Source organism: Vigna unguiculata, chromosome 6 (assembly GCF_037176805.1).
Source record: "Vigna unguiculata cultivar grain cowpea cultivar isolate G323 ecotype 2 chromosome 6, ASM3717680v1, whole genome shotgun sequence".
NCBI lineage: Eukaryota > Viridiplantae > Streptophyta > Magnoliopsida > Fabales > Fabaceae > Vigna > Vigna unguiculata.
This window is the reverse complement of record NC_140797.1, coordinates 3,064,065-3,081,651: the sequence shown is the minus strand read 5'-3', so window position 1 is coordinate 3,081,651 and position 17,587 is coordinate 3,064,065. Positions and strand designations below refer to the sequence as shown.

The window sequence follows — 17,587 nt, the reverse complement described above, 5'->3', positions numbered from 1 at the left end:
TGCGAATTTTATAATTTTGTAGGAAATAATTACCCACGGAAAAATTACCTGCCAATTAAAATTCTTAGAAAAAAATAGCATGAAAAAGTATTTTCTTGCAAATTCTTTCGACAAATTTGCAAGAAAATTCTCATGTAATATGAGAATTTTTAGTAGTGAAAATTGATTACTAACTAGCCTTTTCTTTTAGTGTAGTGACATACTCTTCTAAGCATAAAATCTTTACATGTTTCTCCTATTTTTTTTTTCAAAATAGTTAACTATATGTGAACTAGGAGTGATTATACCAAACAGATATTTGGATTGCATAAACCTGATTCTACGAAAGGACAGTGGAAGTGTCGGGTGAGACAAAATAGCAGCAGGCACAACGTATTAAACTAACGTAATTTGTTCCAAATAAAAGCTTTCTTACAATGATATATTACGATCATTCATAGTGTACCTATCATCAAATCATAGTAATAACAAAAGAAGTGTTAAAAATATTTGGATTGAAATAAATAGCATAACAATAAAATATTAAATTCAATTATAAAATAAAGTATTTATGATATTTGATTTGAAATAATAATAGTTATAATAAAAGAATTATTAATTAATCAGCGTCACATAAATTCAAAATTTATGAAGTTTAAAAAAACTACAAACCCTTGACATAATTATGTAATTACTTTCATATGTTGGATACAAACATATAATAGCATCACTTAAGGACCGTAATTTAGAATTATGTGTGATTTATTAATAACTCATGCCAATTGCTACATCGTACGTAATAATCAGCCATATCCATTTCGGTGCCTTGGTTTGAACGTTAAGTTAACAATGAGAATGAAGACATGTTACAAGCATCTTATAACTGTCCTCTCACAATGCATATATAACTGTCCTCTCACATTGCATGGAACATAAACAAACATTCTTTTCCAATGGCCAACACTGTTGTTAGTCTGTTTTCACTATTCCTGCTTTGCATGGCAGCAGCAGCAGCAGCTAAAGGGAGAAAAACACTTAGTTTAGACCATCAATGGCTCACATCCTATCCAGTTATTGATGATGATGTTGATGGTATCTGCAAAACTATGGTAGAGACACAAGGTTACAAGTGTGAAGAACACAAGGTACACATGCTACCATTCTGTTGAATCTACTTGGTGATTATTGTGAAGGCAATTCAGTGATTGTTTTTGTTGGAGGCAGGTTACAACTCAGGATGGCTACATCCTCAGCCTGCAGAGGATGCCGGCAGGGCGGTCCGGCGACAAGGCCGATAAGCCGCCGGTGCTATTGCAGCATGGCATCTTTAGTGTAAGTTGTGTTAATTAATTGAGAGATAGACACATAATAGTAGTAGTAAAAAACAATGTTTGTTTTCTATGCTTTTAAAAGTGTAGAACAATGTAATATATTTGTCCCCAAATGTAACTAGGTTCTAACATTAACAATTTAAGACGTGTTTAAAAAATAAAACAACATTAAAAGAGTTAAGTTTAAGGAATTATTTGACAAGTTGAAGACTTGTTTTGTATTTTCTTAGGTTGAGAGACTAATATGATTGAATTGTATACCTTTAAGGATCAGAGTGGTGATTAAAAGTGATGATTGAAAAGAAATGAGAAAACTGAACAAGATAAAGAAGATGAAAATCTGAGAAGTGATGTTAACTAACTTGTGGGGTGTGGTTACAGGATGCTTCAACATGGCTGGTGAATTCTCCAGATGAATCATTGGGGTTTATCTTAGCAGATAATGGGTATGATGTGTGGCTGGCCAATGTTCGTGGGACAAAATACAGCAACGGCCACACATCACTTGATACTAATGACCAGGTTCTTTTTCTTATGGGAAATGAGAATAATAGAAATACATGCATTTCAGTTTTCAACGATAATTTGCTTTTCTTCATTCTTATGTGTAGGCTTATTGGGATTGGTCATGGGATGAATTGGCTGGTTATGATCTTTCTGCTTTCGTCCAATATGTCTACAACTATACTGGTCAGACAATGCACTATGCAGGTCATTCCTTGGTGAGTTCTTCAAAACTAGAGTCTAAAAATGCCATATTTCTGGTTTGTATGCGTTTAACAATGACCTGAAATTTCAGGGAACCTTAATGGCTTTAGCTGCTTTATCTCAAGGACAAGGGCTGAACATGTTGAGATCAGCTGCACTTCTTTGCCCAATTGCTCATATGAATCAGATTCCATCACTGCTGACAAAGATTGCAGCTGATACATTTATAGCTAATGTGAGATGTTAGATGATATAATATTGTGTTTAATAGTTGGGCTCAGCCCATTATGTATTTCTGGGATTTGGCCCATTATCGATATAAATAAACTGTCCTTTGTGTAGGGTTTACACAAGGGAGATTAATCCCAAAATCCTATTTCATCTTATTTTACATAAGAGATAGAAGAAGATTATTTGTGTTGGAATTAAAAATTTTGCTGAATACTATTTGATTGATGAAAATAATTCCCTTTTTCTTAATATTACAGGACTTGTACTGGTTAGGAATCCGTGAATTCAATCCAAACGGGTACCAGAAAAAACCTTGATCTTTGAAATTTGCTATCTCTTTCTGCAAAGTGTATGAGTAGTTGCAATGTTTCGTAATGAGCAGGGGGGGTGCTGCATCAAATTTTGTGGAAGACATCTGCAATAAACTGAACTTGAACTGCGCAAGCCCAATGTCACTTGTCACAGGTGCTATAAATGTTACTAACTCTACCAGAAAATAAATTTTTACTTTATATGTATATAATATATATGATACTGATTCTTGAAAAAAATTACACTATATTGCTTACACTCAAACTTTAGGTCCAAACTGCTGCCTAAATTCATCCATGACTGATGTCTCTTCTGAGCCAACAGCAACTAAGAACTTGATCCATCTATCTCAAAGTAAGTCTATTTATTATGTGAGAAAAGTTATGATTTGATTTTGACACGTTTCTTTTATGCATTCTTATAAGACACATTTGAATAAATTTATAGATATGAACTTGTATGAAAAAAATAAAGAAAAATCAAAAAGTGAAAGGAAAAACTTCATAAGATAAAACTAATTTATATTAACTTTATATCAACTAATTTTAGTTTATAGATTTTTTTCTAAGAAGGCCTGATATCTATAAATACAGACCCCATGGTTTGTACATAAATTATTTGTTGATATTTGTTCCTATGGATTTGCATCAGTGATCAAAACTGGAAAAATAGCAAAATATGATTATGGTGATGAAGGAGATAACATGCAGCACTATGGACAAGCAGTTCCTCCTCTTTATGACATGACAGCAATTCCAAATGACTTCCCTCTTTTTGTGACTTATGGAGGGCAAGACCTGCTATCCGATGTAAAGGATGTGCAGGTTTTGCTGAATGACCTCCAACATCATGATGGGAACAAGCTTGTGGTACTGTTCAAAGAAGATTATGCTCACCTTGATTTTGTTAGGGCTGTCAATGCTAACCAAATTATTTATGATCCTATCATAGCTTTCTACAAGGCTAATTGATTTCTTACAACTGTTGTTAATAGTAGTACTTCAGGTAATGTAAAGTTCTTTTTCATCATATGAAGTTATTTCAATACAATATATTTCAAAGTTTAAGACACTATAATTCACTGCCAGGGATTTCATAAACCCCGTAAATTATCAGGGATTTCAAACCCCCAATATTTCCTAGGCCTACTATGAAAAATATCAGCTACTTTTTATGACTAGATAGCAACAACTTTTTACTTTTTAGAATTCAGACTAGTAGTCATCCCCTCTATTGTAAGTACAAGAATTTGTTTTTTCCCGAAAGCTGTCGAAAATATATAATTACATATATAATTACACATTATATATTTAGAATTTTTAATACGTAGAAAGATATTGGAAATTAGCATGCTCCAGAAGCTCATAATAGTTACAAAAAATTAAAATTTAATGACAAACTATGCTTTTACAAAGTGTGTTAATAAGATTGTACAATAGTAAGATAAAGGAATTCACCTTACTAACGGTTTTCTGGATTATCCTTATTGGTATTGGGCTTGCCAACATTTGGTTGGTTCATTGCCTGATACTGCTCGATTAAAAAATAAAAAACATAAGCAACTTAGTTCATTCTTATTGTCCTCATTCAAGTTGTTCTTGGGCTTTGTTCATCAATATTTCTCTGGAACCTTATAGCCAATGCAACATCCTCATCCTCCTGTGTTGTTGTTGTCAGTGCCACAACCCTCCTTGAATTGTTTATGCTTGATGCCCCACCAGAAGGTTGTATGCTTGTATTCCTTAGGTTAGCATAAAATATTGTTTCAAGACTTAATTTTTGAGCTTTTTGCTCACTATTTAAGGAGCCAACTACTTTTCTTGCCTCAATTTCTTGGGGAAACAGGAGCTGGATTGTGTTCCAGAAGATTGTGTTTACAGTGCATGATCGTCCATTGCTGCAATTGATAAAGAGGGATTATATATATAAGCTACTGAAATAGGATGCTTCTAGGGCAGAAAGTAATTTAAAACATTTACTTTTGCCACACTTGTCTGCAACAAATCGTAGACATTTTCTATAAAATCTTTAGAATTGAAGAATAAAAAATCTACGCATTCATGTATATTAAAACTTAAATTTGGTACCGCATGGAAAAATTACTAGCATATTTGTCTGCAATAGTTGAAAAATTGTATTCACACCAGATATCTAGGATTTGATATATTAAAATTAAATTAAGTACCCCTAAAGGAAATTTTCTAGAATAAACATTAGAAGGCTTTTACAGCCAAAATCAAATATCATTCACGTGAGGAATTCAACCACATCTACTGCTATTGCTTATCCTAAAACAAAAATAAGAAACAAAGAAACCCGTAGCCTATCATGTTATAATATAAACCATCATTCAAGAATTCAATTTCATATTATGAAATCACTAGCATAAAAATTGTGACATTGGTATCAACGTAACTCAAGAGCCAAACAAAGCACATCATAATTAAAGCCTTATATATATATATATATATATATATATATATATATATATATATATATATATATATATATATATATATATATATATATATATATATAAACACATCACTACTACAAGACAATCATTCTTCTGATAAAAAGTTAAATTTCAGCTCACATGATAAGCTGGTGAGTGTATTATCCTTAACAACTAGCTTTTGAGGATGGTTTTCCCAAGTGCTTGGGTGCTTATCACAAGGTGTTGGCAACTAGATCAGATAATAACAAGTGAAAAAGACTAAATTATACAATCAACACACAATTTTACCATAGTGAAAGTAATCACAAAAGTGTGAGCAATACCAGCATGAGGGAGCCTACAACCTGCCTGGCTAGCTCAGTTGATTTTCCACCAGATACCTTCTGAAGGGATTCCTTGAAATCCTTATACCTGATATTTATATAATATTTAATAAATGCAAGAACTAAGAAAATAATATATAACTAGACAAAGCCAAGGAAACAAGAAAATGCATTGGATAACTCATACTTGTGCAAAAACTCAAGACCCCCAACAGGCTTAGATTCAGAACCTAGAAGTTCAATCATGCCTTCCCATTGCTGTAAGAGAATGGAAAAAAACTAGAAATCTAACTAATTATGAAGAAAACAAATTCGTAAATAGGAATAAACTAGTATATATGAAAAACTTTCAGTAATTTATTTATTGGAGTATTATGAGAACTACCTTGAAGCTTTCATCAAATATTGACTTTCCAACAGAATCAAATAACTGTTGGGCAATCCTATCAAGACAAATAGAATCTTGGGCTTGTTGAAGCCAAAATACCCCAACACCCTTATGACCATCCTTCTAGTGGTATACTCTAACAATCTACATATTTCTTATGCAGGTCAGTTTTTGTTGTGAACAATAGATTATTAGGATAAAATATAGTCTTAATATCATAAAGCTCAAGCTAGACACACAATTAAGATCTGTAAGTTACCTTCATAATGTTTGAACTAATACCATCAAGCTCATACAAGTGGAATATTTCAATGTTCTACAAGAGTAGCAAGTATATGTTTGTCACTCAAATTATATCAACCAATATACTTGGGAATAGATAGTAACTAACATTAAGAAGCTAAAATAGTTACCTTAAGCAACACATTATTGTGTTGAACAAATTGCCTATACAATGAATTCTCTAACAAGCCCATTCCTTGCTTCATGCACAATGAAAAATATATTGGAGCTATCTGCAGATATGTAAACATTAGACCATAAGAGCACTAAACAAATTACTTTCTCAAATAACATTATCATTTTCATCAAACTCTAATCTCATAAAAATCTTTCATTTCGTAAAGCTTGTTTTTGTCTGTTGGTATTGGTAAATCTTGTTTATTTTGAGACATTAGTATCATCTTTGATAAAGTCAGCCTTGGATTTATAGAATTCACCTACATCACCGTCACATTGTATAAAAACTAACTATATCAAATCTTGATGTGGTAATAATCAAGTGGTAGGTTACATTGAAAATGCATTTATAAGTTTCAAACTTCAAAGCACTAGTAGCTTTCCAGTTAAAAGGAGGAAGTTTCCAAAACAAGTGTATAGAAATTGAGCAAATTAGGGTAGATAAGATGAAACTGGAGCCAGGTTTGGTAACCTTCCCTTTCAATTTAAGCTTATAACAGACAGAAAATAAACTCATTTGCTTATAACAGACAGAAAATAAACTCAGTAAAATGAACCATGCTAGTTGAAAGCATGCTTGATTGCATATCTTCTACAAGGCTAGATATTACAACATAGCCAATCAAACTCAAGATTTACATTTGGCTTCTTCAAAGAAATAAAGCCAAGCTAGACCAACATATTTTCTTGTGCATTGAGCTTGAGCTTATAGTGCTCAGCTTGACTCATCTACCCCTCCAGCAACAAGGATAGCCAAATAATGTCATTGTGCTATGATAAATTTTTTAGACACACCATTTAGATCAAAGTCAAACCACCACGGACAAGATTTAGTCATCTAATCCTCAATAGGTGTAACTCCAACTATCCACTAGACATGCTCATTCACTTACACAACTTCTCATCCACTATAATGGTGACACTTCAGAACCCAACATTCAGAACCACAACCATAAGTAAGCTTACTCAAGTTTTTGATCCCTTGTATTTATAAAATTCATAACCACAAGAACACCTTTCAGACATTATCACACAAAACACCACCTTGATGCCAAACAATTGACTATTTCATTCCCTTAGAGTATACGAGCATCATATTTAAGCAGCATTTCCAGCTCCATACATTAATAGGCACCAGCCTTAGGCACAAAAAATAAACAAAAAAGAAATAGTTTCCGAAACATTATTAGTATGGGAAAAGACAAAAAGGATTTGTTCAGAAATTTTTATTCATGAACACTTCTAGGTGAAAAAACAATTAAAAGTCATTCTAGAAAAAAAGTTAAAACAAATAAACATCGACAAACTTATGCATAAACTAATACAGTGATATAATAACCCAAAGAACTTAACTAAAATACACTCTTAAGTTTCAACCTCTTAAAACTGATTCAGAGCAAGATGAATGTAATTGGAGCGAATAAGAGATTTAAGGCATGAGAAATTCGAAAATCAAAAAGGGAAAAGAAACCTTACTAATTGAACGTTGTGATTGAGAGATGCACAATAGAAGAGCAAAATTGGTTTCAGACAAAGATTCGCAGCGTGAAAATGTCTTTTCTTATTCGAGACGAAGATTTGAAGCTTACGTTTTACAAGCATCGCGGAAGATAAGCACTTGGGAGAAAAAGTAAAAATAATACGGGCAAAGGAAAAGATGAAAATGAGTCAAAATGTAAAGCTTTGCTAGGCTTCATTAAAAAAATGATTCGGACTTGTCAGGGTTTGAAAAACCCCAATTACGTGTTGATTTTACTGGAGGTTGTTTTAATCCTTAAAAAAAACCCTGTTAAAATACCTTTTTCTTGTAGTGAATATTTAATTTTACATAGATCTGTAAATAGTAAGATGTATAATATTATATGGATATATTTTGTAATGTTGAAATAAATGGTTAAATGAAATTATTATTATATGTTGAGAATAATATTTAAAATAATTATTTTATTTAGGAATTTAATCTATAATAATATATAAAGGGATTCTCCTTTCTGTGTCCACTTTCTTTAATTCCTATTTTACCCTTTTTAATAATATAATAAATTATTTATTATTTTTAAAATTATTTCAAAAGTAACCGTTATTTTACAGTTTGTTTATCTCTGCAACCACATCATTTCTATTCCTTTCGTGAAGTTGTTTTGCCTTACTTATTGTCTTTGTTTTCACATTCACTTTGTCGATGTTATTTATCTTCATTGGACTTCATTGGAGAAAACAATAACGGTATCCATTGTTCCTTTTCATTTATGATTATTCGTTTTGGGTAATTGTCCAATTTCCTTTTTTCATTTATGTTATAGATGTTGGCGAGATCTTCTTCATTGGTGATGGAAATCAGGGTCTCCAAGTCTCCCTTGGATAATTGATACTTCAAGATCACGAACGAACCGCAAAACTCAGTAAGTTTGACCATCACTTCTGCACAACGACGCATCAAAACGTTAAATTAAATTCATGAAACAAAGTAGCGAGTGAAAATGTTACGAAACGAACCTGAAAAGGAGATGAATGAACAAAGGAACAACAAAAGCACTTACTTTCGGAACCTCCAAAACATGTCAGATTCAAAGCCAACTTAAGGATACTTCATATCTGGAACATTGTAATATATTTCATATACATTTCAAATTAAATTAACAAAATTTTAGAAATTATTAACGCAATGTATTCTAATTTATTTTAAAAAGTACCGTGGCCACTATAAGATAATTATCTAAACAAAAGCTGTAGTTTATATTTAGATTAAATTATTTTATCTTTGACATTTGAAGGTTAATTAATTCTTAAATTATCAAGCACTGTGCAAAGGAACAATGTAAAGTTTTTCGTTGTGGAAATGGAAGATGAGTGAAGATGGTAATAGAATAATGTTTGGCGGGAGTGAAAAAGAAGATAAACATATATTAGAAAACAGTAACAATTATAAATATATTTTTAACTTATATCTATTTTTAATTAATTTTATCAAATTACTTCAATTAAAAGTCATTGGTATGCATTATTTTTACTTTATGAAATAACTACATATCAAACTTTATTTACTACAGGTACATAATGAAATAACAGGGTTTTCAATATAAAAATAATATTCTTATACATAAGAGGGGTGTGTTTGTTTATATCATATATCACTACAAAAAAATTAATATTCAGTGGAGGTTATTTTATGGAGGTCAGAAAAATCCTCTACAAATTATCATAATTCGTAAATTGTCTGGAGCGCAGAAAATAATGGAGGTTTTAGTTCTTTCTTGCAGAGATTTATAACCTCCACAGTTATAATACATTTTTTTTTCCTTTCCCTCTTGTTCTTATCTAAAGTTTTGTTCCCTCATTTTTTCCAGTTGCTCCTCATCTGTTTTTGGCGGTTCTTTATTCGATATTGCTGTTTTTCTATCTTTTCTCACTATATCTCTTTCCTATCTCTTCACTATTGGTGAGTTCTCTGTGCACTGTTTCACTTCTTTATCTCTTCTCCATCTCTCGCGCCTGTGTGTTAGCTCACAAAAATCACTGATTGTAGCTTGTCGGCAATGAATGGTCATGGATTTTCGAATGGGTTTTCGATTTTCGATTCCAGGTTTTCGGTTTTCGATTCAAAAACCTCTTCTAGTTTCACGATTTAGAGGCTCTACCTTTCACCATTGTTCTCAAATTCGCGACACCATAAAATCCTAACCGAAGATTCTCACACTGATTTTTAATGGTGCAGGAGATTCCGGTCGACTCATAACGGCAGGGAGTGAGTGGTTGTTGCTGCCCAGTACGTGTTTGATGAAATTCCTAAGTTGAATGCAATACATTTTGCTTGCCCAGGGTACCTGTTGTATTCTTGGCTATCAAGAATTTTAGCATCACGAGGTTGTTGGAGTCAGTAATTTATGTCAATATATTTGAACTTTTAGCTAGCTTTTTTATATTCTATTTCCCCACTATTATTTTATGTAGTTTATTATTATCATTTATAAAGCATGGATAATATTTCTGGTTTTAATTTATGTGTTGACTTGATGTATTATTGGCTTTGCATGCTAACGAAAAAGGTTGCTGCAATGTTCAAGATTGGTTTTAGCAAGGAAGCCCCGAAAGGTGTGTGATTAAGTGAGTTAATGATTTTGTCACATTCACTGATCTTTTTCCCTCTCAACTCTTTATCATGATTATTGAACGTGCATATTAATGATTTATGCAGGTTAATATGAATGTGCTCATAGCCAACAATGTTTTCTTCTCAACAAAGAGGTTAATGCACCAATCTACAATTGTCATGGGCTCGTGTTTTTTGCTTGATCTCCCTTCCCTTTTTATGATAAAAACAATCATTGCCATGGCCTCTATGCATAATTCTATTATTATATGTATGGAAAACATTCTTACTTCTTTCTCAGGGGAAAGACGGCTAGAGGTTGGGGAATGGTTCTTGCCGATAGGGGTGTTGTCTGCATCGAATGATTATGGTGCGAATCCAGGTGGGAATGAAGAGAGTGGTAATGCCTTTTTAAAAGAAATGGAAGATGCTTTTGGGTTTGCAGAAGGGTTATGAGATGGTTGCAGGGTGAATAACCTTTTGAAAGTAACGTTTTATTATATTAATTAGTCTTTTGAAATGTGATGCTTACTATTATATTTAAAAATAAAATTGTCCTTTTACAAATTGTCCTTCTAATACATTGGTGCATGCATTGTGTGAGCTACTGCATCGAATGGTTAATTGGATAATTTTGTGTGGTTAGTGATTGGTGAAATCATATGGTTAGGATTTTTTTTATTAACGAATAACCACATGCTTAAATCACATGCATGTAAATCAATTCATATAGTTATATTTTATTTTATCCATTAGTTTCAAATTTAAATCCTAATTATGAAATTATATTACTTATTACAATATTATTTTGGATGATGAAAATAACAATCTCAAATGCGGTTAACTTTTGATTTCTTATACACAGATTGGAAAAGTTAAATTTGGAAATAGCATAAAGGAGAGCAAACAAAGTTAATTGCGTGAAGAGTGAGCCCAAAAAACAACCCAACATGAAGTGGTTAATCTTCTTAAAGGGCAAGAACGTGAAGTGATGAAAGCAAAATATTTTAGGATTAGGATAACGATTTTAGTTGCATAATTGGCTTATGAACTTTTAATGTTATTTTCTTTATACTTGAACATTTAGATACTTTGATGTAATTATTTTATTATGTTGATCATGGAATAAAATATTTGTTATATTTTTTGTGGTGTCATAATTTCTTTTATATATTTCAAATTGTCATTATTAAAAGTTGATTTTATTGAATTGTGAAACTATAAATGTAGATGGATAATAAATAAAGGAGGTTTTAAATTTCTACAATAAAATAGCTTGAAATAAAGGAGGTTTTAAACCTCCACAAAATAATAGCCACCAATAGAAGAGGTTAAAACCCTCTACAAAATAATAGTCACCAATAGAAGAGGTTATAACCCTCCACAAAAAAACCTCTGCAATATAATTTAGATACCAGAGGTTGTCTAAAACCCCTGCAAATAGTTTGTGGGGACTCTAACCGCAGAGGTTTAAAAAACCTCTGCAAATTAATTTGCAGAGGGTAAAAACCCCCACAGATTGCAAAAAAAACCTCCACTAATTATCAATTTTTTTGTAGTGTATAAACTTGACATAAAAAGCTACCATAGTTATCACAATATGTTTTAAAGTTCATTTTTGTGACTGAGAATATCGAAGAGTATAGTTTTCATCGGTTTTTAAGTTTGATTATTTATAGAAATCAATAAAACTTAATATTTTTAAAAATAGATGCTTGAACAATTTTAATACGGTTGGAAACAAAAAAACTTAAGGTACTAATGTTAGATTTATTTATATTTAGCCAGTATACATCTTAATGTTCTAATTAAAAAATATTTTATAAACTTTTTAATTCAGCCTACATTTTATATCCATTAGTCTCTTTGTAATATGGTTATCAATTTATTTCGTTATTTATCACGTAAAAATTTATGACACTTGATATTGGTTTTTAAAATTATAATAATAAAAATTAATCAATGTATTGTTTTGTGATATAACAATTACATTTACATTACACTACCCCTTCATGTATTATTTATTTTATCATTTTACCAAATAAAAAATGTAAATGGTCACAATGGTCATTTGATTATAAGATTAGTGTTAAAGTAATAAATTATAACAGTATAATCATGTATTAATATGAAATTTAAAATGTAATTTTCTTCTTATTATTGTACAAATCTCTATGTCCCTAGCCTTATGTCCAAACAAAACATAGAATATACTAATACTAAGCAATTTTTTTTAGAAATTAGCAACTTTTTTACATTCTGTGTTATTTTAAAACTGACAAATTACTTTTTTTAATTACAATTTTTTTTTTCAGTAATTTGCTAACTAGTCTGTCATCATCTGCATTGCTGCTCTTCATTGTTACATCAAATCAAATTTTGTAGTCTTTCTACTCACACATTTAGGTATTTCTTCCTATATCATTATCTTCTTTTAGTTTTATTTGTTGTACATATTATGCACTACTTTCATTGTCCTTCTTTTCATTCATTACTTTCTTCCAAGTAATACATTTTTAAATTTATATTAATTTTGGATTTATTATTTATTATTTTTTGTTTAAATAGACAACATACCTAAATGGAAAATATTCCTTCTAACAAATCAACATCAGAACAACAAAGACAAAGATGGAGAATAAATGCTGCAAATAGAAGACGTAGAATGACCCCCCAACAAAGACTTATTGAACAGTCTAAAAGAAGGAAAAATAATCCTGAAAACACAACCAACATTGTCCAAATGCAAAACAGAGCTCCCCGATTGAGAATAACATCTATTCGACAAATGGCTCGGTCCGTAACTAATGCAGGTAACATCACATTTTTCCTCATCACTATTGTATGTAAACTATATATTCGATTTAAATAAAATTTAACTTATCTTTTAAATATTAGGTTATGGTTTGGTCCCACAAAGGTTTGCAGGACGTAATGATAATGACGAAGAACCAAGTAATACACACATTACTATAATGTATATGAAGGTTTGAAGAGTATAATGTATATGAAGCATTGTCAAGTACTTCACCTATCAGTAACATAGATTGTGGTTAGTACACTATATTTGTATTATGTACAACAATAAAAAAATATATAAACAATAATGTATTCTAACAATCTTAAAAATACTTCATAAATAATTACATTTACTTACGCTTAAATGTAAAATTATATCTAACTCTATACAAAAAAGTATAATACAACTTCTTTGTTTAGGTTTAAACCCACCTCATCACTAATGTATGTCATTAGCCGAGAAAATCCTTCCGAGTATGCTTACATTCTTTTTAGTTCTTTCCTGTAAAGTATATATTTGATTCAAATACAATTTATCTTATTTTTTAAATATTAGGTTATGGTTTTGCCCCACAAAGGTTTCCAGGACGTAACCATAGTGAAGCAGGACCAAGTAATACGCACATTACTGACAAGTTTCCAAGACGTAATGATAATGAAGCAGGACCAAGTAATACACACATTATTGACAGGTTTCCAGGTCGTAATGATAATGAAGCAGGGCCAAGTAATACACACATTACTGGCACTGAACATGGTTAGTCAACTTTATTCATCAATAGTTAATTTATGTTGTTTACATTCCATTTCAAAAAATATTTTCATTCTATTTATTTACTATTATAGGATTTGTAATTATGATTTTGATATAATTTATTACGGTGTTGAATAATAAAACACCTTTAAGTATCGTTAATTTTCGCAATTGCTTCCTTTTTTTTCTCTATGTATCAATATATGATTATACTTTATTACCAACTATCATGGTTTTTAATTTTCTCTTTATTTATTACAGTGATATTGGTTTTTTATTATGCATTTTTTTTCATTGATTTAATACCACACAGGTTATGGTTTTCCTACACAAAGATTGGAAGGATGTAATCATAATGAAGCAGGACAAAGTAATACACACGTCAGTGCCCTTCAACATGGTTAGTAAATTATTTCCATCAATAGTTAATACTAATATTGGTACCATTGAACCTTATTTGTATCTTTTTCCTACCATAATTAATACATGTTGTGCTTTAAGAATGCACTTTTCATACTTTTGCAATTTATAATACTACATTATTTACTATTCCTCCAATTTATCACAATAATGTAGATATGCTATATGGATTCCCCCGAACACATAATAGTGCTAGAAATTTTTTAAATACGGTTCCGATGCTCAAATTTCAATTGTCTACACCAACTACATGTCCACATTGTCATGCACGATTATTTTATCATGAATCGCGTGATATGTGTTGCTCTGGTGGGAAAGTCTTACTTCCACGTGTTCCTCCTCCACATGAGCTTCTTCAAATATTTTCAGATCAAACATCTGAAAGTAGACATTTTAGACAACATATAAGAAGTTATAATCATGTCTTCTCATTCACTTCTCTTGGTGTTCATATGGATGAAACTATAGTAGCAAATGGTCGTGGTATATATAGTTTTCGTGCTCAAGGTGCAATCTATCATAGGATAGGAGGATTTTATCCAAATGATGGGTCCAGACCCCGGTTTTTGCAGTTGTACATTTATGACACTGAACATGAATTACAAAATAGAATGTTGGAAAACCCTCAACTTCATCAAACTATTGTTCATAAATTGCAACAAATATTACACCGGTGCAATCCTTTTGTGCATGTATTTCGACAACTTGCTCAAGAACCAAATATTCAGATATGTTCTTTACTCATTAAAGAGCGTCCTGCGAATCAACCACAGTATAATCTTCCAACTGCATCTCAAGTAGCAGCTATTATTGGTACTGCAGACACAGAATCAATGGCACGTGGCCGAGATATTAAAGTTGTAGGTCATGATGGAAATTTAATAAACATACAAGAAAACGTAGGATATTATGATCCTTTACAATATCCTTTATTATTTCCATTTGGAACATATGGTTGGGACACCAACACAAAAAATCATAATGGCCAAAGTATCTCTTGCCGAGAATATTATAGTTTCATGCTTCAGGTAACTTCTATCATAATTATCCCAGTTTCATTAAATTATGTAATATTAAGAAGGCTAACATATTTTAGAAACACGTGATTATTTAATGTAGATTCGTCCAAATGATCAGTCTGTAATATTACAAGCGGGACGACTTTTACAATAATATGTTGTAGATAACTACGTTAAGATTGAGACCGGAAGGTTACGATGGATTCGTAATCATCAAAACAACATTCGTGCTGAAGTGTACCAAGGTTTGTAGGATGCTTTGCATGAAGGACAAACCCACGCAGGTAAATATATTTAAAACAACATTTATTACATCTAATTATATTATCATTCACTCTTTCATTTCTTTGAAGATACTGTTGGAAAGAGGACAATATTACCATCGTCATTTATTAGTAGTCATCAAGACTTGACACAACGATATCAAGATGGTATGGCAATTGTTGCTCACAATGGAAAACCTGATATTTTTCTTACAATGACATGCAATCCATCTTGGAGTGAAATTTCTTCTGAACTACAAAATCAACAAACTCCACAAGATCGCCCTGACTTGCTCACAAGAATCTTTCGAGCAAAATTTGAGCAATTAAAGGAAGATGTTGTTAATAAAGGAGTCCTCGGAAAAGTTAATAGTTATATGTATGTTACTGAATTTCAAAAACGTGGGTTGCCGCATGTACATATGCTATTGATCTTAGATAATAATGATAAGTTACGTGATCCACAAGATTATGATAGCATTGTAAGGGCAGAAATACCAAATAAGGCAGAAGAACCACAATTGCATGAAGCTGTGTTGAAACACATGATACATGGTCCTTGCGGAACTCTCAATCCTAGATCACCATGTATGAAGCGCAATCAATGCCAAAAGAGATTTCCCAAGGATTTCTTGGAAGAAACACGACAAGGTAATGATTCATATCCACAATATAGAAGACGTTTTGATGAACCAATTTCCATAAATAGAAATGTGACTGTTGACAATAGATGGGTGGTTCCTTATAATCCTTGGTTACTCTTAAAATACGACTGTCATATAAATGTTGAGGTCTGTAGCAGCATCAAAAGTATTAAATATTTGTATAAGTATGTTTACAAAGGAGCAGATCGAGTAGCAATGGAGATTCATAGAGGACCAATTATAGATGAAGTCCAGCAATATCTCGATGCTAGATGGATTTGTGCTCCCGAGGCTTTATGGAAAATCTTCAGATTTACAATCTATCGAATGAATCCAGCTGTTGAAAGATTGCAAATTCATTTACCAAATCGACAACAAGTGCGATTTTATAAGCACCAAAACATCAATGACGTGTTGAATGATGATAACAACTCCAAAACCATGCTCACACAATTTTTTGCCCTCAATCAAAGAGATCCCCAATCTAGAACATTTTTGTATCGGGAAATTCCATAGCATTATTGTTGGAATAATAGACATAAAGAATGGTATCCAAGAAGGTCAAACAAGAAAGTTATCGGCCGAATGTATACTGTGTCTCCTTCTGAAGGAGATAAGTTCTTCTTGCGGGTTTTGCTTTCTCACATAAGAGGACCAACCAATTGGGAATATCTATTATCACCAAATGAAACATATTGTCACACATTCAAAAAGGCGGTTGAGAAATGGGGATTTTTAGAAAGTGACAATAGTATTCATGAATGCTTAGTTGAAGCATCAACTTTACAAATGCCATATGCTTTACGAAGACTATTTGTGACCATATTACTTTTTTGTGAACCAACTGATATTAGAAGCCTTTGGAATCACTTCCACACCTATATGCTAGAAGATTATACTTCAACCAACACTTCTGTCAATGAGAACTTGATTCCTATGTTATTGAGGGATTTAAATGACCTTTTAATTCAGCATGGTAAAACAATCAAGGATTTTGATTTGCCACCTTTATCTTATGATGCATTGGCAACTACTTCAGTACCAAAAATTATACAAGAAGAATTATCAATACAGATACCTAATGAAGATGTTGACAATGTACACAGATTGAATCATGACCAACTCATTGCCTTCAATACCATTTTAGATGTAATCAACCGTAATCAAAGTCAAGTCTTTTTTGTGGATGGACCAGACGGAACCGGTAAAACATTTCTTTATCGTACTTTAATTGCACATTGTAGGAGCAACGGTCAAATTATTTTAGCTACAGCCTCCTCTGGTATAGCAGCAACATTATTACCGGGTGGTAGAACTGCACATTCTCGATTTAAAATACCTATCAATGTCGAGGCCGGTTCGTTTTGTTCTATAAGTAAACAATCAGATCTTGCAAAACTAATAAAAAT

General features: G+C 31.7%; 3 protein-coding genes across 8 annotated transcripts; 2 read left to right on the top strand and 1 right to left on the bottom strand.

The window, feature by feature from the left end:
* Positions 1 to 932: 932 nt before the first annotated feature.
* Positions 933 to 3,803, top strand: LOC114186725 (triacylglycerol lipase 2-like). Of its 2 annotated transcripts, none has more exons than XM_028074715.2 (9): positions 933 to 1,124; positions 1,204 to 1,311; positions 1,692 to 1,832; positions 1,922 to 2,032; positions 2,110 to 2,253; positions 2,507 to 2,547; positions 2,632 to 2,714; positions 2,832 to 2,915; positions 3,213 to 3,803. In XM_028074715.2, exons 1-9 carry the CDS (start codon positions 933 to 935, stop codon positions 3,530 to 3,532), a joined length of 1,224 nt encoding a protein of 407 aa, XP_027930516.1. In that variant the 3' UTR covers positions 3,533 to 3,803. The 2 variants fall into 2 exon arrangements, with proteins under 2 accessions (XP_027930516.1, XP_085530550.1); XM_085674424.1 differs by having other exon boundaries at positions 2,629 to 2,714.
* Positions 3,804 to 3,923: 120 nt separating this feature from the next.
* On the bottom strand, positions 3,924 to 7,872 carry LOC114187263 (nuclear pore complex protein NUP85-like). 5 transcript variants are annotated; one of them, XR_003605220.2, is made up of 6 exons: positions 7,666 to 7,872; positions 6,144 to 6,245; positions 5,728 to 6,046; positions 5,530 to 5,600; positions 5,343 to 5,430; positions 3,924 to 4,458 (listed from the first exon to the last, which is right to left on the bottom strand). XR_003605220.2 is itself a non-coding variant. In XM_028075462.2 (6 exons), exons 1-6 carry the CDS (start codon positions 7,789 to 7,791, stop codon positions 4,387 to 4,389), a joined length of 516 nt encoding a protein of 171 aa, XP_027931263.2. In that variant the 5' UTR covers positions 7,792 to 7,865; the 3' UTR covers positions 3,924 to 4,386. The 5 variants fall into 5 exon arrangements, 1 of the variants encoding a protein (XP_027931263.2); XR_014995669.1 differs by having other exon boundaries at positions 5,530 to 5,874; positions 5,990 to 6,046; XM_028075462.2 differs by having other exon boundaries at positions 5,990 to 6,046; positions 7,666 to 7,865.
* A 6,676-nt stretch (positions 7,873 to 14,548) lies between these two features.
* On the top strand, positions 14,549 to 16,694 carry LOC114187811 (uncharacterized). The gene is made up of 3 exons (XM_028076184.2): positions 14,549 to 15,242; positions 15,436 to 15,516; positions 15,625 to 16,694. Exons 1-3 carry the CDS (start codon positions 14,549 to 14,551, stop codon positions 16,692 to 16,694), a joined length of 1,845 nt encoding a protein of 614 aa, XP_027931985.2.
* The last annotated feature ends 893 nt before the right edge of the window (positions 16,695 to 17,587 follow it).

Coding starts and splice junctions, on each gene's coding strand:
- LOC114187263 (XM_028075462.2), bottom strand. CDS start 7,791: ATGCTTGTAAAACGTAAGCTTCAAATCTTCGTCTCGAATAAGAAAAGA. Junction 5,431..5,529: donor GGTCTTGAGTTTTTGCACAA/GTATGAGTTATC, acceptor TATAAATATCAG/GTATAAGGATTTCAAGGAAT. Junction 4,459..5,342: donor TTGTAGGCTCCCTCATGCTG/GTATTGCTCACA, acceptor TATCAATTGCAG/CAATGGACGATCATGCACTG.
- LOC114187811 (XM_028076184.2), top strand. CDS start 14,549: ATGTGTTGCTCTGGTGGGAAAGTCTTACTTCCACGTGTTCCTCCTCCA. Junction 15,243..15,435: donor AAAAAATCATAATGGCCAAA/GTATCTCTTGCC, acceptor AATATGTTGTAG/ATAACTACGTTAAGATTGAG. Junction 15,517..15,624: donor TCGTGCTGAAGTGTACCAAG/GTTTGTAGGATG, acceptor ATTTCTTTGAAG/ATACTGTTGGAAAGAGGACA.
- LOC114186725 (XM_085674424.1), top strand. CDS start 933: ATGGCCAACACTGTTGTTAGTCTGTTTTCACTATTCCTGCTTTGCATG. Junction 1,312..1,691: donor TGCAGCATGGCATCTTTAGT/GTAAGTTGTGTT, acceptor GTGTGGTTACAG/GATGCTTCAACATGGCTGGT. Junction 2,254..2,506: donor CTGATACATTTATAGCTAAT/GTGAGATGTTAG, acceptor TTAATATTACAG/GACTTGTACTGGTTAGGAAT.